The sequence below is a fragment of the Perca fluviatilis genome, chromosome 16, assembly GCF_010015445.1.
Source record: "Perca fluviatilis chromosome 16, GENO_Pfluv_1.0, whole genome shotgun sequence".
Taxonomy (NCBI): Eukaryota; Metazoa; Chordata; class Actinopteri; order Perciformes; family Percidae; genus Perca; species Perca fluviatilis.
In genome coordinates this window covers 1,656,656-1,678,989 of record NC_053127.1, presented here as the reverse complement: position 1 = coordinate 1,678,989, position 22,334 = coordinate 1,656,656, and the positions used below count along the sequence as shown (strand labels likewise).

Genomic DNA, 22,334 nt, shown 5'->3' with positions numbered 1-22,334 from the left:
TGAAAAGAAACAAGGGACCCAAGTTTTAGAAAGTTTGCATGATGACATTAAATGTGCTGAGGGTTGGTGTAACATGCTTCAACCTGCCTCCACACAGTACCATTAACCTCCAGTTTTTTTATTCTTAATTTAAAATCAGAAAGGTCTAGAGAGAGTTACCCTAAATATGTTCAGTTCAACGGAGAAACATCCTTGGAGAAGTTTAAGACACAAATAGTCAAAGTGAAGTCAAATACATGTTTTCTTTCTACTGGTGTGAAAGATGTTTCTGTCTGTTAAGTGCCTGGCTTTAAAATAAACTCCAGACTGCAGTTTACCTGCTGAGAGTTTAGATTTCAGACTGAGGTCATTGTTTGTGATTACAGTGATATATTTCCCTCTCTGCTACCAGGAAGTAACAAGTTCCTGTGTGTGTTGCTGAAACAAGCAGATTAAAGAAACATTCACAGATATAATTGCAATGATCTTTGTTTATTATTTGATTAAAATGACAGAAACAAGAGAGAATCAGAAACATTTGTCACTTTATATTTGAAGGACAAAAGACTCCTTTCTACAATTATTACTTATTATTTGTATGCAGATGAAATCAGATTAAATCTATGAAGTGCTATGAAGACTTGTTTAAGACAACAAAAACGCATGAACACAATGTCTCCCACCTCCAGCAACAGTGTGGCACCATTAGAAACACCGTGTTGCCCCCATGACATGAAAATCTTCTCTGAGTTCTTGAACAAGACAGCACCTGCAGCGCGGCCGATGTTGACATTTACAGCGAGCCACCACTCAAAGTTGTACGCTCCTCTCACCGGGGCAGTGAACAGACCTGTTGGATATTTATGTTTGTCATTTTGCAAATAGAAATTTAAGAAAGCGTTTGAACAGCAACTTATCAGTGAAATGTATTTGGGATGTCTTGGTTCATCTTTCCACTGTTCCAACAATCACCACTCTGGTTTGGTTGGAATAAACTCTTAATTCACCCATTTACATGTGGAGATATGCTGGCTCTATACACGCTAAAAGTCCTAATTATTTACATGGAGTCTGGTGGAGATATGCTGGCTCTATACACGCTAAAAGTCCTGATTATTTACATGGAGTCTGGTGGAGATATGCTGGCTCTATACACGCTAAATGTCCTGATTATTTACATGGAGTCTGGAGATATGCTGGCTCTATACACACTAAAAGTCCTGATTATTTACATGGAGTGTGGTGGAGATATGCTGGCTCTATACACGCTAAAAGTCCTGATTATTTACATGGAGTCTGGAGATATGCTGGCTCTATACACGCTAAAAGTCCTGATTATTTACATGGAGTCTGGTGGAGATATGCTGGCTCTATACACACTAAAAGTCCTAATTATTTACATGGAGTCTGGTGGAAATATGCTGGCTCTATACACGCTAAAAGTCCTGATTATTTACATGGAGTCTGGTGGAGATATGCTGGCTCTATAACACAAAGTGCAGATATGCTATACTTGTAGTATGTAGCTAATATTACAATGACTCTTAAATATCTGATTATTAACATGGAGTCGGTGGAGATATGCTGGCTCTATACATGCTAAAAGTCCTGATTATTTACATGGAGTCTGGTGGAGATATGCTGGCTCTATACACGCTAAAAGTCCTGATTATTTACATGGAGTCTGGTGGGTTTGGTGATGGTGATTTCGGGGCTGTTTCATGTTAAACTAAAAGGATCTTAATCTTTAATAAAAACTTGGGGGATCCTTTTAATAATGTCTTCAGACACTTGGAATAATAATCCATAATTTATTGGCTTTTTCAAATGTTTTTTTCAGAAAGAAATACATTACTTTTACAAATACAGTGTTTACACATTTTTCAGTATACATAGTATAACATGTAATTATCATAGAAACTTGTATTATAAAGATCATATCGATATTGGTAATTGGCCAAATTGAATTACTCTGTGTTCATTGTTCATATTGGTGCATCCCTAAAATGTATTGTTAGAGTATCAGAGCTACCTGTGTTTGAGTTGTAGGCATTTCCGATGTTGGTGATAACGTGTTTGAAGATCAGAAGAGTGTCCATGGGAAAGGGTCCAATAGTTGCTAATTGGCCTCCACTCAGCAAAGCAGCTGAGAATGCAACCTGTTGGACTGAGAGAGAAAGAGAGACAAAGAGAGAGAGACAGGGAGAGAGGGAGAGAGACAGAGAGAGAGGAGAGAGAGAGAGACGGAGAGAGAGAGAGAGAGAGAGAGAGAGACAAAGAGAGAGAGAGAGAGAGAGGGAGAGAGACAGAGAGAGAGAGAGAGAGAGAGAGAGAGAGAGAGAGAGAGAGAGAGAAAGAGACAGAGAGAGATTTTTATTTTTTTGATTTTTACAAAACACTTTATTTACATAATTATAATTTGTGCATGTTCACAATTAAATAAAGTGCAATTGCATTAAAATCTCAGTAGTTGTATTTAAAAAAAAATATCCGATAAAAACTTTTGCAAAAACCAGCTGATCATCAACCACAGAACAAACAATATCATTAAAACACCAACGTAGTTTAAAAGCATCAATGTCTCCGATATGTTTGTAGAACCTGAACTCTAACCAGAGTCTGGCCCTGATATTACAGAGCCAGACTGCCCTGGCCTCCTGCCCCTCCCTGTTCTCCACCCTGTTCTTTCTGCTAATGTAAATCGCCATTTTGGCTTCCCCTGAAAGGTAGTTCAGGAGCTGCCATTTTTCTTTTTGTGCCTTTTTATAGACAGCTCCCATAATAAAAACCCTCTCAGTAAAAACTACGTTAAAAAGACTAAAAAACAATGTTAAAAGAGAGAAGACCTCAGTGAGTCTCTTACACCCAGTAAACATATGGTAAACAGTCTCTCGCAGGTTACAGAACAGGCACTGGCTAAGAACAGTCGGGTTAAGAACAGAGATAAAAGCATTGGAGGCGACAGCACCATGTAAAATCCTCCACTGGAGGTCAGCGGTCCGTTTTTTGAGGGGAGGCTTATATAAAACCCTCCACTGGGGACAAGGATGTCCCCCCCCCAACCTGTCATTCCAGACAGTGGGGGTCTGCCACTCAGTCCTTTTTTATTGATGGCTTTCACGCAGTTCTGGTAGAGTGTCACTTTGTCTGCTCCGTGCAGGGTAAGCTTGCCCGGGCTACTGACAGCTAGCAGGGGGCCGGTCTCCTCTCCAAACTCTGGGCTCATGTAGACTTCTGGGAATGGGTCTGTGGAGTCTGGCGTAGCCTCCACCCGGCGGTACTCCATGAGGAGCATCCTCTCTCTCCCACTCAGCTTCTGGGTCCATAGGTTGAGGATTCGTTGTGTGACCCGGATGGAGGTCATACCCAGGAGAGAGCCCAGAGCCCCGGCCCCCGATAGTTGAGGCCCTGCTGCCTCCACCAGCTGCTGCAGGCTCAGGGTCCTGGATCGGTTCAGGGCTGCCAGCAGCCCGGGCATCCCGCTGCAGATGTCCAGTCTGCTCCCGTTGACCAGCGGCTCCTTCAACAACCAGTGCAGAGAGTCAGACCTATCATTCAACGTACAGTTAAAAAGGGCCCACGATTTAAAAACGCCCTGATAAAAAGGAGGAAACCCACTTAACTTTAAAAATGTAGGATCAGTTAAAAACAGAGCAGCATCCAGCCCCAGTTTACTCACATGTCTGAGGATACAGCTGGTCACGTTCCTCCACACCAAGTCAGGCGGCCCCGTCAGAAACTTCTGTATAAACTGAAGCCTGAAAGTGGCCGTTCTGCTGGCCAGGTGAACAAGGCCCTGTCACCCCTCCTCTCTTGGTAAAAACAGCACCCCCCTGTGGCACCCAAAAACAATCTACCATTTTTCGCTGTATCTGAGCTAGTAGACCTGACGGGGGGTCCACATAAGCTAAACGGTGCCACAACAGGGATGCAACAAGATTATTTAAAACCAAAACTCTACCTCTATAAGACATCTGAGGGAGTAGCCACTTCCATTTGTTAATTTTATTTTCAATTTTCTCCATGACGGTCTCCCAGTTTCTCCGCATCAGGACCTCATTTCCGAGGAATAGACCGAGATATTTCAGGCCGTCTCGTTTCCAGACCAGGTTTTGGGGGAGAACCGGGAGACCGTCATGCCTCTTCACTTTTTTGCCAGTTCACCCATAAAATATACATTTCACCCACAAAATAATCATAAAATATTAAAACCCGAAACAGTGTTTTCTAAAATATCCAACTCATGCTGGCTCTTAATAAAAACAATGACGTCATCAGCATAAGCCGATAAAACCATGTTCTCACTAAAAGCAGGTAAAATCAGACCTTCAATGGTATGGCGTAGTCTGCAGAGGAGGGGTTCTAGGGAGAGTGCGTAGAGCATCCCGGACAGAGCACAGCCCTGCCGGACGCCTCTACACACTCTAAAAGGAGCACACAGACTGCTGTTAAACTTCAGCACACTCTCAACCTCACTGTACAACACCTGGATCTTGGCTATGAAACCAGCGCTGAACCCAAACTTCCCCATTACTTTCCAGAGGAAGCTGTGTTCAACGCGGTCAAAAGCCTTTTCCTGGTCCAGAGAAATCAGACCAGTGTTAAACCCCAACGAGCTGGAGACCTCCAAAACATCCCGAATGAGGTGGACATTGTACACCATGGACCTGCCGGGCACACAGTAGGTCTGAGAGGGCGCACATGTAAGTAGTTCTTTTGTAGATTATGGTGAACTTGTGTGTGTTGTAGCAGTGCTTTGCTATTGAGAACGAGGTACCATGCTAGTGTTAGCATTAGCGTTAGCATGCTAATGCTAACGCTACGAGCTAACGGTTGTGGTTAGCCAGCTCATTTCGGATTGTGACGTCACAGTCCGAGCCGATTTTGAACAGCTCACCAGGAGACTGAAGGCAGGACACATTCAGAAACCGTATATCTCCCTCAAAACAGCATGGATGGATCTTTTTCAAAGTTTGTATGTGTGTGGAAGCACCAGAGACACAAAAGAACACCCCAAATCCCAGATAAAGTGATTTTTTCATAATATGGGCACTTTAAAAAACGACCAACATAGTGATCCAGACATGGACGGACAAATAAATCAGGGAAGGAGTCATCAGTCTGAGGTGTGGTCAGACCACCAGTATATTGCTCCAACAGTATGGATTCATGTCCGGTCAGTTTGTGCTTCCAGTAGTCCAACAGTTTGGTGATGATCCTGACGGATCTCACCCCCAGAACAGCTGCCAAAGCAGCAGCATTGTCTAGTTTATGTCCTGTGATGTCCACCACCGTCCCCAGGGTGAGCACCCGTGCTCTGCAGAACGTGTCCGTGATGGCTGAACCAGCCCAGCAGGGGTAATCCAGCTGGTCCCCGTAGACCACCGGCTCCTGAAGCAGCCAGTGTAGGGAGTCACCTTGCAGCCGTCTCTCCTTGACCACCAGCTTCCACACGGTGAACACGCCTCGATAGAAAGGAGGTAAAAACTGGACACTCAGCTTCCTTGCGTCCATCGGGAACAGCGAATCCGTTAATCCAAAACCTTTAAAACTGTTCAGCACCCAGTGGGCCAGAGGTCTCCAGACCAGGTCCTTAGGGCCATAGAGCAGCCTCTGGAGGAACTGCAGGCGGAAAGCAGCGCCCCTGCTGGCCAAATGATTCAGACCTTGTCCTCCTTTTTCCAGTGGAAGGAACAGAACAGACTGGGGAATCCAATGCAGCTTGTCCCAAAAGAAATTAACTAAAACAGCTTGAATTTTAGCAAGCAAATTAGAAGGGGGGTCCACACAAGACAGTTTATGCCACAGAGAGGAAGCCAGCAGATTGTTGATAACCAGAGTCCTCCCTCTGTAGGACATGCTCGGTAAGAGCCACTTCCATTTCTTTAACCGGCCTTCTATCTTCTCCAGAGCGTTATCCCAGTTTTTTTGCAACACAGTCCTCACCCAAAAACACTCCCAAAAACTTTATCCCTCCTTTCTTCCAGGTTAGCCCTCCTGGGAGAGATAGTGCCCTGCAACCTATCCCCCACCACCACCGCTTCACTCTTAGCCCAATTAACCTTGGCAGAAGAGATGTGATTAAAAACACTCACATTCGCTACCAAAGTATTGATATCTGTTTGTTTATTTAAAACAATCACGACATCGTCAGCATAAGCTGAAAGTTTAACAGCTGAAGCACACCCAGGAAAATAGACACCCAAATGTTCATTCCTGAGTTTATGAAGCAGAGGCTCAATAGCCAGGGAATAAAGCATCCCCGACCGAGAGCATCCCTGCCGGACCCCTCTCTGCACATTAAAAGGTGCAGCCAAACCACCATTAACCTTCAATATACTCGCAATGTCAGTACCCGAATCTTAGCTATGAAACCTGGGCTGAAGCCAAAAGCATTGAGCGTGTGCCACAAGTACTGATGTTCAACCCGGTCAAAAGCCTTTTCCTGGTCTATGGAAATAAGACCAGTATCCATACCCAGTGAGCTAGAGACGTCCAAAACATGCCGAACTAGAGTGATATTATCACTCATTAACCTGCCGGGCACACAGTAGGTCTGGTCGATATGAACCACTTCACTCATCACCTCCCGAAGCCGAGAAGCGAGAGCTTTGGACAAGATCTTGTAGTCCCCACACAGCAGAGAAACAAGAGCAACATGCAGCTCGTTCAGGGACAGATGGTCATCCAGCACATTGTTGTTATCAGCTCCCACCGGAGGAAGGCCATCGTAGAAAGGAGCAGCTGACTCAGCGTCTTCCACATACTTCTCTCCGAACCGGTCTTTATAAAACGACGTGGCATACCTCCTGATCTCAGGCGTCCCCGTGATCGTACCTCCATCTGCGGAGCGAAGGGAGTGGATGATCTTTCTCTGCCCGTTCTTTCGCTTCAGACCAAAGAAGAACTGCGAGGGGGCATCCATCTGGGAGGCGTTCATGAAGCGGCAGCGGACCAGAGCCCCCTGTGCTGTGATGCCCAACAGGTTGGCTAAAGCAGCCTTTTTGACTTTAAGAGCTTCAACATGCCCTTGATGTCCTGTGGAATCCACCAACTCCTGTAATTCCACTACGTCAATCTCTAGGTCTTGAAGAGACCTGGTAATGTGCTTGGTGACATTGCGAGTATATTGCTGACAAAAAAGTTTCACCTGAACCTTCCCAATATCCCACCACTGCTGCAACGATGGGAAACTGGACTTTTGGCTCTGGTGTATACCCCACACACACGCAAACCCCTCTTTAAAAGAGTTATCGTTTAAAAGTCCAGTATTAAAGTGCCAATATGCGCTGTGCAATTTTACATTTTGAATATAAACAAAGCACTGGACAAGACAATGGTCACTAAAACCAACAGGAGTAATTACACACTGCTTAAAAACATCAAAATGGTGTTTAAAACAATAAAACCTGTCCAGCCTGGCCAAAGACAACATGTTGTCTCTGGAGTGACTCCAGGTGTACTGCCTGGTGTTCAGGTGAAACCCTCTCCACACACCCTTCAGCTCACAGCCCTCCATCAGACGCCTGAGTCGGGCTGAGGAGGCAGGATGAGGCTCCAGGTGGTTTCGGTCTAAAGTGGGGTTCTCTGTGCAGTTAAAATCACCTCCCAAAAACAAAAAATCATCAGTGCAATCCTGAATGACATCACACAAAAGGTTTAAAAATGTCATTCGTTCAATGGCCAGAACTGGAGCGTACACGTTTACAAAAATAAGGTTTACATTTTCATACTGAACCTTAATTTTTATAATATGCCCACACATGATCTCCTCCACACTAAAGAGGGCGCGAAAGCCCTTAAAGAAGAGCACCCCGACCCCCACTGTTAGAGGCCTTATGGCTGAGAATAACCTCCCCCGGCCACTGCTTCCTCCACTCACTCTCATTCTCCACATCACTGTGAGTCTCTTGCAAAAAAATAACATCAAGGTTTTTTAACTCCATCAGTTTAAAAAGAGAAGCTCTTTTAACATCGCTTCTTGCTCCATTAATGTTTAAAGATCCAATTTTTAGTTCCGCCATTAAAAAGGAAAGAGCAAAAACAAAAACACACACAACATGTATGTGAAGAAACATATTACACTTAATCATCATCCTCAATCAGTTGAGCTCTGACTTTGGTGACCAGTTTCTTGAGGCGGTAACCCTCTTGTTTAGTGAACCCTTCTGTATCTGTCCTGAGCCAGGCCACAGACCTGATGAACCCTCTCAGATCAGGGAAGAACTGCTCAGTCTTAACTGCCTTGATCCCTTTAGTGTCCTGCAGGAACTTCTTAATTTTACCCAGAGGATAAAGAGTTAACTCTTCTGCTTGGGATGCAGTCCACTCACATTCCTCCTCATCATCCTCATCCTCATCACTCAGATCCTCCAGCAGCTTTTTAGCTTTTGACTCACTCTGCTCCTTGTGAGCACTGCTTTTTCTTTTGCTGGAACCTTTAATGATCTCCATCTCTTCAGACAGATTATCAGCCAAATCAACATCAGCCACATTAATAACATTTTGACTGCAGCCTTTTCCTTTAGCACTGCCTTTCTTTTTCCCTGTCTGTTTGTTATTGTCTGCTTTGTCATTAGACTGGGTATGGCCTTCATTTCCACTCTCATTATGTTCAACATCTCTCTCTTTTTCCTGCGTGACTGGCTCTGTAACCTGTGCAGTTTCTGCACTCTGTTGCACACCTGCCGAGTCTGAGTCAGCCGCAGGAGGCGCAACATCTGAGTCTGAGCCCCCCGGAGGCGGCTCTGCGGTCCGGTCGGCCGAACCACCCGGCCCATCGGGACCGGGGGCCGGATCCGGGACCGGGGGCCTCTCGACCCCGCCCCGGCCCATCGGGACCGGCGCGCGACAGGAATGGACCAAATGACCCTCTCCCTCCATCCAACAACACTTCATCGTATCCGACGTTGCAAAACACAACATAAGTGAAGCGCCGCAACTTTAAAACTGAACGTTAGATTTAGATCCGCGCGTGGTGTCTTTAAAATCATGAAGACTTGTCTTCTGTGCACATTACGTGCCTGAGTTTTGGTGACTTGCACCCGAGCGGAACCATTTTAATGGGAGACATCAGCTGGCCGTACCGCGACAGCTCTCTGGCCAAATCGTCAGTTTTAATGAACGGAGGAGCGTTTGAAACGGTGATCCGTTTAGCCGGGCTCACCAGCGGGAGAACCGGGTGAAAGTATCCCGGATCACAACACCTTTCTCCACCACAGTGTCAACCTTCACCACATCATCCAGGAAAATCACCACGGCCCTGTTCATACGGGAGGCCGACAGCACACTGTCAAACCCCACTACCCCCCCGACAGCATAGCTGGCCTCCTCGACTGAACAGCCCACATGCGGGAAAACTCACCGCGATGTCGGCGTGTTAGCTCTCTAGCACCGCATGGCCGCCAGCCACGGGCATTATACCCGGCTGACAACCAAACTACCCGAACTAAACCCTCCACCAACTAATAACTAACCACCACACAACCAAATAAACACATACAAAACCCAAAATAAAGAGAAAAACAAAGATAGAAACTCACACGCTCCTGAGACTCACTCTGCACACACACTCACGCATCCGCTCACACAGAGACAGAGAGAGAGAGAGAGAGAGAGAGAGAGACAGGGAGAGAGAGAGAGAGATGGAGAGAGAGAGAGAGAGAAAGAGACAGAGAGAGAAAGAGAGAGAGAGAGAGACAGAGAGAAAGAGAGAGAGACAGAGAGATTTGATTTTGATTTTTACAAAACTTTTATTTTTCAGAAAGACATTTCTTTCTCTACCCGAACATCATATTGTTCTTAGATGCACAAAACCAATTAAAACCACATGTAATAAATAAATAATCTCATAAAAACACAGAATGAAAGATGAGCTCATCGTCCTTCACAGAACACAGAGCTGAGGTGAAACACCACTGGTCTAAAAACTGCGTTATGTCTTTCATCAGAGAGAGGAACCTGAAGTCCACTCTCACTCTGGCCTTCACCAGAGCCACGTACAGCTTGGTCAGCTCTAGTCCACACACGTTCTCTATCTGGTTTTTCCGACTTTTATAAATTGACAATTTGGCCTGACCCACAATAAAATTCAACATTTGCCACTTATTTGCATTTTTCTTTCTGTAGCCAGAACCAAAAATAAAAGCAGTCTCACTAAAAACCTCTCCACAATATATAAACACATTTTTTTAAATGTTAAAAAGAGGTTTCAGCCTGTAACAGTCCAGATAGCAGTGGGTGATGGTCTCAGGGTGGAGACAGAAAGGACACGTGGAGGACATGGTGGGATTAATCTTAAGACAGAAACACATTCACGGCCAGAGCCCCGTGGAGGATCCTCCACTGCAGGTCTCCAGACCTCTTGTTCAGGGGAGGCTTATACAAGACTCTCCACACTGGTTTCCTGTCTTTCAGCAGTCTGTCCTTCCACACCATGTCCTTCCTCTCACTCAGCTTCTTATGGTGGGTGGCCAAAACACAGTTCCTATACAGACCTTTCCCAGTCTGAATATGTAAATCAGCACCACGTGGTGTATGTTGTGCTGGTGAGTCAGTATTATTAATTAAAAAACCAAGGTCTGGACAGGGGTCTCCAGGAACGGGAATTACTGTCCCATTAAAATAGTCCCGCAGCATCTCTGTCTCTCCACTGTCCAGTCTGTTCATCCACTCGTTCAGGATGGTTCTGGTGTGGCGGGCCGACCTCAGGCCCAGCAGAGAGGCCACTGCCTCGGTGTTCAGGAACCCAGGACCCGCAGCCTCCACGATTCCCTTCAACGTGGTCACCCCAGCCCTCATCAGCCTCTCCGTGAGTCCAGGCCTGCTTCCATCCTTGAGATCCAGCCGGGCCCCCCACACCAGAGGCTCCTCCAGGAGCCAGAACAGAGATGCTGCAGGTTCTAGTCTGGTCCATTTAAAACGTGTCCATGCTTTAAAAAGTCCTTGGTAAAACGAAGGCAATTTACACAACGAGATAAAACCACAGTCTACTAAAAACAACGAGGCATCAAGACCCAGACCTGCCACCCCCCTTAAAATGGTGCTGGCTACGGGCCTCCAGACGACATCATCATTTTCATATAAAAACCTCTGTATAAACTGTAATCTAAAAGCAGCAGTCTGGCTCTCCAAGTCCACCAAACCCTGCCCTCCCTCCTCTTTCGGCAGATATAAAACACATTTGGGAACCCAGTGCATCATGTCCCAAAAAAACTTTAAAATCATCGACTGTATTGTTTTTAAAAGGCCAGCAGGGGGCTCCATACATTTTAACTTGTGCCAGAGGCTGGACGCCACCAAGTTATTTATGATTAGCACCCTTCCTCTGTACGACATGTGGGGAAGCAGCCACCTCCATTTTCCCAACGTCCCCTCCACCTTTTCAATGACTCCTTCCCAGCCTTTTCTTAGAGAAGCACGAGCTGTTTGATAAATTCCAGTCTGGTTTCCGTAAAAGGCATTCTACGGAAACTGCACTTCTAAAAATCTCTAGTGATATTATGATGTCAGCTGATTCAAAGGATGTAACAGTTTTGGTCCTATTGGACCTTTCTTCTGCGTTTGACACTATCGATCATACCATTATGATAAATAGACTTCGTGATCTGGTTGGGATGTCTGGATCAGTTTTAAAATGGTTCTCATCCTACCTTTCTGTTAGACGTTTTAGTGTTCATGTTAATCAGATATTGTCTGAAACTGCAGAGTTGTCGTGTGGGATACCTCAGGGGTCTGTCTTGGGACCTATTCTGTTCCTCTTGTATATATTTCCTTTAGGACAGATAATTAGTCAATTTAGAGACATATCGTACCATCTCTATGCGGATGATATCCAACTTTACTGTTCTTTTAAGGAAACTGAGTTCTCCAAACTGTCATCTTAAATAAACTGTTTGTCTAGTATCAAACAGTGGTTATGTGACAACTTTCTGCTTTTGAACTTAGAAAAAACAGAAACTCTAATTATTGCCCCTGAAAGTCGTATCCCTGAGATAAAGCATCATATTGGGGACTTAGGCTTGTCTGTCCAGCCGAGTCTCAGGAGCTTAGGTGTGGTTTTTGACTCAGCTATGTCATTGGATCACCACTCTAAATTATTAGTTAGGAACTGTTTCTTCCACCTGAGAAATATCTCTAAGTTAAGACCACTTGTCACTAAGGATGAATTAGAGATGATCATTCATGCTTTCATTTCTTCACGCTTAGATTACTGTAACAGTCTTTTTACTTGTCTGATTAAGAACCAGCTTTATCGTCTCCAGACTGTTCAGAACTCTGCTGCAAGGCTTTTAATGCACATTAACAAAAGAGCACACATCACGCCTGTTTTAGCAGCACTTCACTGGTTACCAGTCCAGTATAGAATTCAATTTAAAATTCTTGTCATTACTTTCAGAGCCTTGCACGGTCAAGTTCCTTTCTACATCTCTGATTTGATACAGCTTCATACTCCCACCCGTAGTCTGAGATCATTAGGTCAGATGCTATTAGTGGTTCCCCGCACTAATTTTAAAACTAGAGGGGATCGGTCATTCCAAGCAGTGGCTCCTAGGCTGTGGAATGACTTGCCTCTCTCGCTACGTTGTGTGGATTCTGTCGAATCTTTTAAAAAGCAGCTGAGCCCTCCAGCCCAGCTCCCCACTGCCAGGGCTTCACTTTTGGCCCAGTTGACCTTGGCAGCAGAAATTTCCTGAAACGTCTGAACAATACGTCCTAAACTATCTACATCTTGTTGGTTTTTAGTAAAAACTATGATGTCGTCTGCGTAGGCCGATACAGTAAAAGGTGTAGTAAAACCAGGTAAAAACAGGCCATTGATGCCAGAGCGGACATTATGCAGCATGGGTTCAATGGATAAGGCGTACAACATCCCAGACATTGAGCAGCCCTGTCTTATCCCCCGGTTTACCTTGAAGGGTTTACACAAACCTCCATTAATCTTCAGCACACTCTCAATGTTCTCGTACATTACCTTTATCTTGGCGATGAAACCAGGGCTGAGGCCGAACCTCTCCAGAACTTTCCACAGGTAACGGTGCTCAACCCGGTCAAACGCCTTTTCCTGGTCCAAAGAAACCAGACCAGTGTCTACGCCCAATGAAGCAGAGACAGCCAAAATATCCCGAATTAGTGACACATTGTCAACAATGGACCTGCCGGGCACACAGTATGTTTGGGTCCTATGAATGACCCGGTCCAACACCACCTTCAGCCTGGATGCCAGGACTTTAGACAGCATCTTATAATCTGCACACAGCAGAGTGACTGGCCTCCAGTTCTTAATGTCCTGTAGGTCCCCTTTCTTCGGGAGGAGGGTCAGCACTGCCCTCCCGCAACTCTGCGGAAGGGAACAACCATCAAAACTTTCCATAAAAACATCGAAAATGTCAGTTTTCATTACGTCCCAGAAAGTTTTATAAAACCCTGGAGGGATACCATCAATCTCAGGGGCCTTTCCCCCCTGCATGCTTTGTAGAGCTCTAGACACCTCTTCCTCCATCAGGGGCCCCTCCAGCTCCACATTGTCGTCCCCAGAAACTGTGGGCAGGTCCCTGCAGAACCTGGTGAAAGCCTCGTCATCCTCTGTGTACTCTGTGCTGTAGAGATCAGAGTAGAAGTCCACAGCTCTCTCTCAGATCTGCGAAGCTGTCGTTAACGGCTGTCCTCCTTCTGATCTCAGAGCATGGATCATCCGGCTCTGGCCATTCTTCTTCTCCAAACTAAAAAAGAACTTAGTTGGAGAGTCCATTAAAGCAACAGTCTGAAAACGGGACCGGATCAGTGCCCCCTGTGCTCTCATGCCCAGCAGGTCTGCCAAGATGGCTTTTTTAGACTTGAGGTCCTCAATACATCCTCGATTTCCTGTGGACTCTGCAGAACTCTGCATGTCCACTATAGTTATCTCCAGATCGTTCATAGATTTGGCAATGTCTCGAGAAACATTCAGAGTGTACTGCTGACAAAGCTGCCTGATTTCAACCTTCCCAATGTCTCACCACTGCCTCAATTAATTAAAATCTCTCCTTCTGTCTCTAAAACCTTTCCAAAAAAAAATAAAAACATCCCTAAAACCCCAGGACTAATGACAGACAGGAACTAAGCCCAGGACTAATGACAGACAGGAACTAACACCAGGACTAATGACAGACAGGAACTAACTCCAGGACTAATGACAGACAGGAACTAACACCAGGACTAATGACAGACAGGAACTAACCCCAGGACTAATGACAGACAGAAACTAACACCAGGACTAATGACAGACAGAAACTAACACCAGGACTAATGACAGACAGGAACTAACTCCAGGACTAATGACAGACAGGAACTAAACCCAGGACTAATGACAGACAGGAACTAACCCCAGGACTAATGACAGACCGGAACTAACCCCAGGACTAATGACAGACAGGAACTTCTTGACTGCCACTATCCCGTGTAACACTCTCCACTGGAGGTCAGCTACTCTTTTAGTTAACGGTGGTTTATATAAAACCTCCAACTATACGCATATATAGAGATAAAGAGATAAATAACAAGAGAAAAAAAAAAATAGAAAAAAAAAAAAAATAAAATATATATAAAGAGATACAGCAATAGGGGATAAAAAAATAAAAATAAATATACACATAGTATATAAAAAAAAATAACATATATATATATATATATATATATATATAAGAAAAGAATATAATAAATATATATAGAGAATATAGAAAAAAAAAAAAAAAAAAGGGAGAGAGAGAAAAAAAAAAAAAAAAGAAAAAGAGGGAGAGCAGAGAGAAGAAATTTTGAAAACAGCTTTATTTGCCGCTCTTTTTCATTCTATTTCAAGCCCCAATAAATTACATCAGAACACATTTTGAAAATAAATAAACTACATGAGCACATCTCCAAAGGTCAGTTTCTCTTCTGAGACAGTACAGAGAACCTGATTAAACCCCCAGACCTGCTGGAACCAGTTCAGGTCTCCAGCAGCTTTATAAAAGCTAAAATCCACCAGCAGTCTGGATTTGATTGCATTTATACACACAAGGAGAGCTTCAACATTTAAATCGTCCTCCACCTTCCTCCTCCGGCTCACATACATCGCCATCTTGGCCTGACCCAAAACAAAATTCAGAACCTGGCACTTTTACTTGTGATGGCGACTGTAATTAAAACCACAGACAAAAACCTATTTGTTGCAGGCAATAATCCCATGAAGGATCCTCCACTGTAGTCTGCATGTCTTTTAGACAGTGGAGGTTTATAGATAGACCTCCATGCAGGTCTAAAACTCGGATTCAGACCAAGGTGACTCCTCCATGGAGTGTCAGTCCGTCCATTCAGCTTGGTCTTATTCAATGCTTTCACCAGAAGACCATAAAAACCTTTTCCTGAGGCATTCTCCAAAGAGACGGCCCGCACCGGCTCCAACAGAGGACCCCCACAGGCTTTATAAACCGGGAGCAAACTAGTCTAGGAGGGACCATTCATGTCCAGTCAACTTGTGTCTCCAGTACTCCAAAAGTTGCCCTGTGACCCGGACCGACCTGAGACCAAGTCGAGCAGCCAGATGGATGGGGTCGTCCAGCCGAGGCCCAGCCAGCTCCACCACCTGACCCAGAGTGGAAATCCCTGCAGTTTTCAGCACCCTGGATACAGTTGCTCCTCCCCAGCCAGGATAATCCAGCACCGTCCCAAACAGCACAGGTTCCTGCAGGAGCCAATGCAGAGAGTCCGCCTGCTCCGCTCTCAGTCTCCTCAGCAAGTTCCACACAATAAGAACCCTTCTATAAAAACCCGGCAGAGACAACGTGCTCACGTTGTTAGTGTCCATTAAAAACAAATTAAAATCCAGGCCGAGAGAGGCCGGGGGGTCAACGCAGGCCATTCGATGCCACAAGGAAGACGAGACCAAGTTACTTAAAATAAGGACACGGCCCCGGTAGGACATTTTTGGCAGTAGCCACTTCCATCCATTGAGAAGACCTTTAACAGTCTCCAAAACATTATCCCAATTCTTTTGGACATAGGTCTCATCCCCCAAGAAAACTCAGAGGTACTTCAGTCCTCCCTTTTTCCAGACTAAAGCACCTGGCAGCCTGAGCCAATCCCCCAAACTCTCCCCCACCATCACAGCCTTACTCTTCCCCCAGTTCACTCTTGCAGATGAAATAAAACCAAAATCTTCCAGAACATCTTTTAAAACATCAATATCTCTTTGTGAGTTTATCAAAACAATCAAATCATCTGCATAAACAGAAAACTTAAAAGAGATAAGACACTGAGGGACATAGGTCTCATCCCCCAAGAAAACTCAGAGGTACTTCAGTCCTGATCTGTGAGCACTTCTTCACCAGACTTCCTGGTGAGAGGCCGAGCTGACTGGATCAACAGCCTGAGATCAGGGAAGTGCTCCTCTACTACGGGCAGCCTGGCTCCCTTAGTGCTCTCCAGAAACTTTTTAATATCAGCTGGCAGATAAGGAGTCTGATGAGTGATCAGCTGGTCCTCCTGAGTCATAATAAAATCACTTTCTGACTCTGGTGGAGTGTGTAGTACTTGTTTTCTTAGCGTTTGAGTGATTTGGCACAGAATTGATCAATGTTCTCTTCTGTGCAATCTTCAGCCCTTCCTCATCAGACATCTCCTCGTCATCCACCAGCAGATCCAAACTCACTGACACAATTTCATTCACCTCTACTGTGTTCACACCCTCATTTATTTTACTTTGATCATTGATCTGTTTTTGTGTACTCATTGCCTCATCACCTGAAGTGGAGGGGCCATCAATCAAGAGGGGAATCACGACCACCGGAGTACCCTGGGCCACCGTTCCCGGCAAATCTACCGCCACCGGCAAAATCGCCACCATCGGCACGACCAACGGTGCCGGTAGATCCGCCATCACATCTCCATCAACCACCGAGGTGGCGGGAGGCACGGCCCCCGCCACCAACGGTGCCTCAGTCGCTGGCAGATCCACATATAAACACATATAAACACACAAAAATAAGAGAAAAAAAGACTAAGATAAACTCACACACGCTGAAACAAATCAGCACAAACCACGCTCTCCACACTCAATCCGCCATTCACTCAGAGAGAGAGAAACAGAAAGAGAGAGAGAGACAGAGAGACAGAAAGAGAGAAAAACAGAGAGAGACAGAGAGATAGGGAGGGAGAGAGAGAGAGAGAGAGCAAGAGAGAAAACAATGCTATTTTAAAAATCATCAAATATTAAACTGATCATTTTGAGTCCTATGTAATCAAAGTGTTTAAAGGACTATTGAGGAGGAGGGGGGGGGGCAAGGTGGAGGGTGGGGGTGTGGCCTTGACCAACTGCCACTTTGCTCGTTTGAAAGCCATGAAGTCTCTCTCTCATGGGTGGGCCAAATTCTCTGGGCGGGCAAAGCAGAGAAAGGGGAGGTAACCTTGCTCCTTATGACCTCACAAGGAGAAGATTCCTGATTGGTCCATCTGAGCTTTCATTTTCTCAAAGGCAGAGCAGGATACCCAGGGCTCGGTTTACACCTATCACCATTTCTAGCCACTGGGGGACCATAGGCAGGCTGGGGGAACTCATATTAATGTTAAAAACCCTCATAAAGTGAAATTTTCATGCCATGGGACCTTTAATTTACTACATTCCTTAACGTTTAGTATTTAGAATATTCTGTTTAAAATAGAAACAGAATATTGAATTGGCTTTTGAAAATGTTATAGTTATGGGATCATACATTCAAAATGAATAGATGTGGTTGTTTTGAATCAGAATATTTTCATGTATATGTGTCAAGATTCTGACCTTTCTCTATAAATATATTCAGTTCAGTTTATTCACGTTATCTTCACGTCTTTAAGACTCAATTTCAGAAGATACAATGTTCATATATAGAACGGGTGTAATAGAGAACCATAAATAAGAGGGCAGAATAACATAAATAACAATAAAAAACAAAATATCCTCCAAGAAAAGGCAAAACCATAACATTTTTTATCTGTCATTGAAACTTGACATTTAAAGCAATTCATCGTTACAGAAGCTGAAAGCAGCAGGGGTTAACATTTAAATTAAGATGTCTTGTTCTATGGAGGCCCTTAAGGACAAAACACAACATTTGTGAAATGTTCAGTTCAGTTTGTCGTTCACTGCCACCATTCATTCACGGTTAGGGTTAGATGCGTGGAAAGACAACATGTATAGTATATACAGTATATATAGTAATTCTACCTTTTCTTATTATTACACATCTTTCCTCTGCCATGGGAGGCTATGGCAGTACAGTAAAAAGTTGTGAAATTTGGCACATTGATTCGGGACATAATTCATTTCACCAAGTTTCAGGTCTGCACCACAGGCAGTGTAGCGCCACCAATGGGTCAAAGTTAACTTTTGAACCGTATGCCCGATTTTGAACCACAGGATATATTTGGAACAACCTGGTCTCACAGAATTCTGTGAAATGAACACGGCCCCTTTCACAGATTCAAAATTTATCAAAAATATAATGGAAAGTAGCCTATGTTGTTACGTGTCATTGGGCATTTTTAAGTGGGTATAACCTATATAGAAATCCTGGAGCTTACTATCACGTAGACTACACCACTGGAAGTGATATTGATAGGATAAGCGTTGTGATTAAAAAAACGTGTTTGTGTTCTTCATATTTATGTAGAATTATAGTTTGCTCTTCTTGTTTAAAATATGCGGCTCTGGTAGATGTTTGCGATTGGTCGTGGTGCGCAAACATCGCCTCTTTTATGTGAATGCGCACGCCGCTGGATTGGGAAACCCTGAGTTGACTTAACTAGTTGATAACCAGCGTCGTGATACAGGTTATGCAGGACAGGTCACAAAATTTGTCTAATTTTCACGAAACTTGGCACAGATGATCTTCAGACCAAGCCACACAAAAGTTATTCCATTGCGTATTGATGTTCAAAAGCGTTTGCCGTCACAACCAATTGAAATCGACGGCGAAGCCGCTAAACAGGAAGTTAACTCATATCTCGGGGAGGCTTTTACGTATAAAAAACAATCTCAATACTTGGATTCATGACCCAATTAGGAGGAGGTTCAAGAATGTTTTTGACTTTTGACCACTATGGGGGCGCTATAATCACAGTAAGTAGGGTCTTATTTCAGCAATGCTTTTATGTATAGAAACCAAACTTACTATATGGACTTGGGACCCCATTATGAGGACACACAACACATTTGGTGACCTTTGACCACTAGGGGGGGGCGCTAGAGTTACAGGAAATCAGCTCATATCTCTGCAATGCTTTCACATATCAAAACCAAACTTGTTACATGGACTTAGGACCACATCCTGAGGAGGCATAATCAATTTGGGGTCTTTTGATCACTAATTGGGTGCTATAGTCACAGGAAGTAGGCTCATATCTCAGCAATGCTTTCATGTATCGAAAACAAACTTGGTACAGGCAATTGGCACTTTATTGTGAGAACACACAAGGACATTGGTGTAATTCAGCCTCTAGGGGCACTGTAACAAAGTAGATGAGCTGATATCTCAGCCATTCTTTATCCAATTGCACAAGTTGCTGTGATTGCTTGCTCATGCCATGGCAACGCCATTCATGCTATTGTACTGCTTGGCCCCGTCATGTCTGCTTGCAGCTATACTTTTCATTAAACTTTGTCTATTTTTGTGTGTAGATTTCTCCTAAATTTACCAGAAGTTGGAAGCGTTTGGCCACCATGATTGAATTTAGTAAAAATAAAATGTCTCGCTGTAAATCTCTCAGCAGCAGAAGCAGCCGGCAGCAAGAAAAATGATCAGTGAACAATACCTTTCGGTTGTTGATTCAGCTTGTCCACAACAGTGTTCAGCAGTGCTGCTTGTTCTGAAAAGTCAGAGACAGTTTCTTTAGACATTGCTCTAGAGCTGAAAAGATTAATGGATTAGTCATTACTAAATTACTCTCAAACTATTTCGATAATTTATGAATCGGTTTGAGTCAGTTATTATGTAAAACCAGTGAAAGTTGTGTGATGTCAGCTTGTTATATCTGAATATTTTCTAGTTTCTTCTCTTCTCTGTGACAGGAAACTAAATACATTTGACGTGTGGACCAAACAACACCTTTGAGGACGTCATCTTGGGCTCTGGGAAACACTGATTAACATTTTAGAGACAAAACAACTAATCCATTCATCTAAAACATAATCACACATTAATCCACGATAAAAATAATCAGTAGTTTCAGCCCTACTTTGCTCCACTACATAGAAAAATACTTATTCCTCTCCTTTTGGATATTTCTGTTTTTTTGCTATGACACAATGCAAGCTGTTCATGCTGTACCTTGAGTCTCTCTTTGCAACAGCGTCATGTCCGCCTTCAGTTGAACCAACGAAGCGGTCATCTCTTTCAGTGCAGCGTAGATGTCTTGAGGAAAAGGCTGCTGGCTTTCAACATTTTCACTTGGGACGACGGCGCCGAGCAGCAGCAACAGCGTAAAACTCACAGAGATCTCCATCCTCACACTGGCAGCTTAATGTTGAATTGTGCCGTCTCTAAACCTGTGTGAGCTTTATATAGAAGCCCAGAGAAAAAAACAGAATTTACATTGTGACAAATGATGTGTACCAATTCTATCATATTTCACATGCTGTGTCAACATCAGTTTGATTAACAAGGGTGTAACCACTTCTTCCTCGTATCACAGAACATTTTCAAGGGAAGATAAACACATCGATGATCTATGATTACATTGTTAAAGGGTACCTTTAAACTTGGCCTTATCTTCCCATGTGTTTGTATGTTGACCAAGATTATAATCCTCAATGAAAACGAACAAAATTATGAAAACTAGAAGGGAAAAAACATTGTCGTTAACTGAATTAAAAATAAAAACGAGGCATTACAAAAAAACAATAACTAAAACTGTAATGTTTGTTTGCAACATTTGGAGTAAATGTCCTTAGTTTTAGTCTTTGTCAATGTCTTTCATAGAGCAAATAACGTTATATCTTTCAGAGTTGACATTTCCAACCATAGAGCTGTTTTACACAGTCTATGCTATAGACACATATATAGTTTCCAACTGGGAACCCAGAAATTCATACATTCAATGTCAAATCGAACATAACATAGTACATTCCTCTCGCCTGGCATCATGGCGGTACCGGAAGTCAGAAGAAAGCACCAGAGTCCTGTTTGATTACAGGGCTCTCAAGTTTTGAAGACAGGCAAGAGTGACACCCCCTCCCCCCCACAAAAAAAAAAGATCATAGATTGGTGGCGGGTTGGACGAGTCGCAGGAGTAGGGGTGTTTCATTAATATTATTATTATTATTAGTGTTTTTGTTATTATTAATAATTGCTCAGATTTACAAAAGAAAAGATTTGACACATGGCACAAATAAAAATGACAAAAATAAAGTTATAATAGTCAATATATTTCAAAATAATCTGCTGTGCATTAACGTGATTGCTCTGCTGAGACAGTAGATCTCAGACCGTCTGACAGACACAGAGCCCCGTTTGGGTCTCTGGTCTCTGAATGAGCGAATGTTTAGAGAAGTGTCTGTACGCTGCTCTATGCTTTTTTTTCATTGGCTGTTGCGTTAAATCTTACCCAGATACAATAGTGCTATTTTCTGATTGGCTATTGTGTAGCCCCTTTCTTTTTTTTGATTGGCTGATAAGTGGCAGGCTCGACTAAGAACTCCAGGGGAGACGCGCTTGATTCCTGCCGGTTCCATAGTGAGAGCAGCGCGGCCAGAGAAATTTTGGGCGCTGCGGCATATTCAATTTATTTTAAATAGTTTTTCCGCGTGATAAATACAATGTGTGGCGGGAGTGCGTGACAAAAGACCGAAATTAGTGACTGTCACGCTCAATGCGTGACACTTGAGAGCCCTGTGATTATGACATTAGTCATGTTTCCATTTAATTGTCAAGCGAATTTTAAGCAAACTTTTAAAATGTCATAAAAAAGATAAAAGTACCGTCTTGCTAAATCAAAGAGTTTAGAAGTTAAGTTCTTTGGCTAAAAAGAGAGAGGTAGCATTGTACAAGTTGGCCAACTGTGTCTTGTGACTTACATGTTCGCTAGGTCACAACTTATTTGGCAAAGTTGTTTCCATCTCCCATTTTATGTATTAACTTTTTTTTTTAAAAGCCAAAAACCACCTCAAGCGATTTTGCCGTTTCCAGCAACATTTTCTAATGCAATACTTGCATACGTTGATGGAAACATGACTATTGTTGTCCTCCAGGAAACATGGTGCAAAGGTTCTTCCAGTGGTTGTTCAATAGGATACAGAGAAATTATTGACCCATCCACCAAATTAAGAGTAGTCTCTCAGGGGAGAGAATCACGAGAAATGACAA

At 43.7% G+C, this 22,334-nt stretch overlaps 1 protein-coding gene across 1 annotated transcript; it reads right to left on the bottom strand.

Moving 5' to 3' along the window:
• Window positions 1-346: 346 nt before the first annotated feature.
• On the bottom strand, window positions 347-20,490 carry LOC120544230. The gene is made up of 5 exons (XM_039777855.1): window positions 20,301-20,490; window positions 19,786-19,839; window positions 2,012-2,146; window positions 641-829; window positions 347-417 (listed from the first exon to the last, which is right to left on the bottom strand). The coding sequence occupies exons 1-5, from the start codon at window positions 20,473-20,475 to the stop codon at window positions 347-349; spliced, it is 624 nt and encodes a 207-aa protein (XP_039633789.1). The 5' UTR covers window positions 20,476-20,490.
• Between the last annotated feature and the right edge of the window lie 1,844 nt (window positions 20,491-22,334).

Coding starts and splice junctions, on each gene's coding strand:
- LOC120544230 (XM_039777855.1), bottom strand. CDS start 20,475: ATGGAGATCTCTGTGAGTTTTACGCTGTTGCTGCTGCTCGGCGCCGTC. Junction 830..2,011: donor TGCCTACAACTCAAACACAG/GTAGCTCTGATA, acceptor AATATCCAACAG/GTCTGTTCACTGCCCCGGTG. Junction 418..640: donor GGGAGACATTGTGTTCATGC/GTTTTTGTTGTC, acceptor TGCTTGTTTCAG/CAACACACACAGGAACTTGT.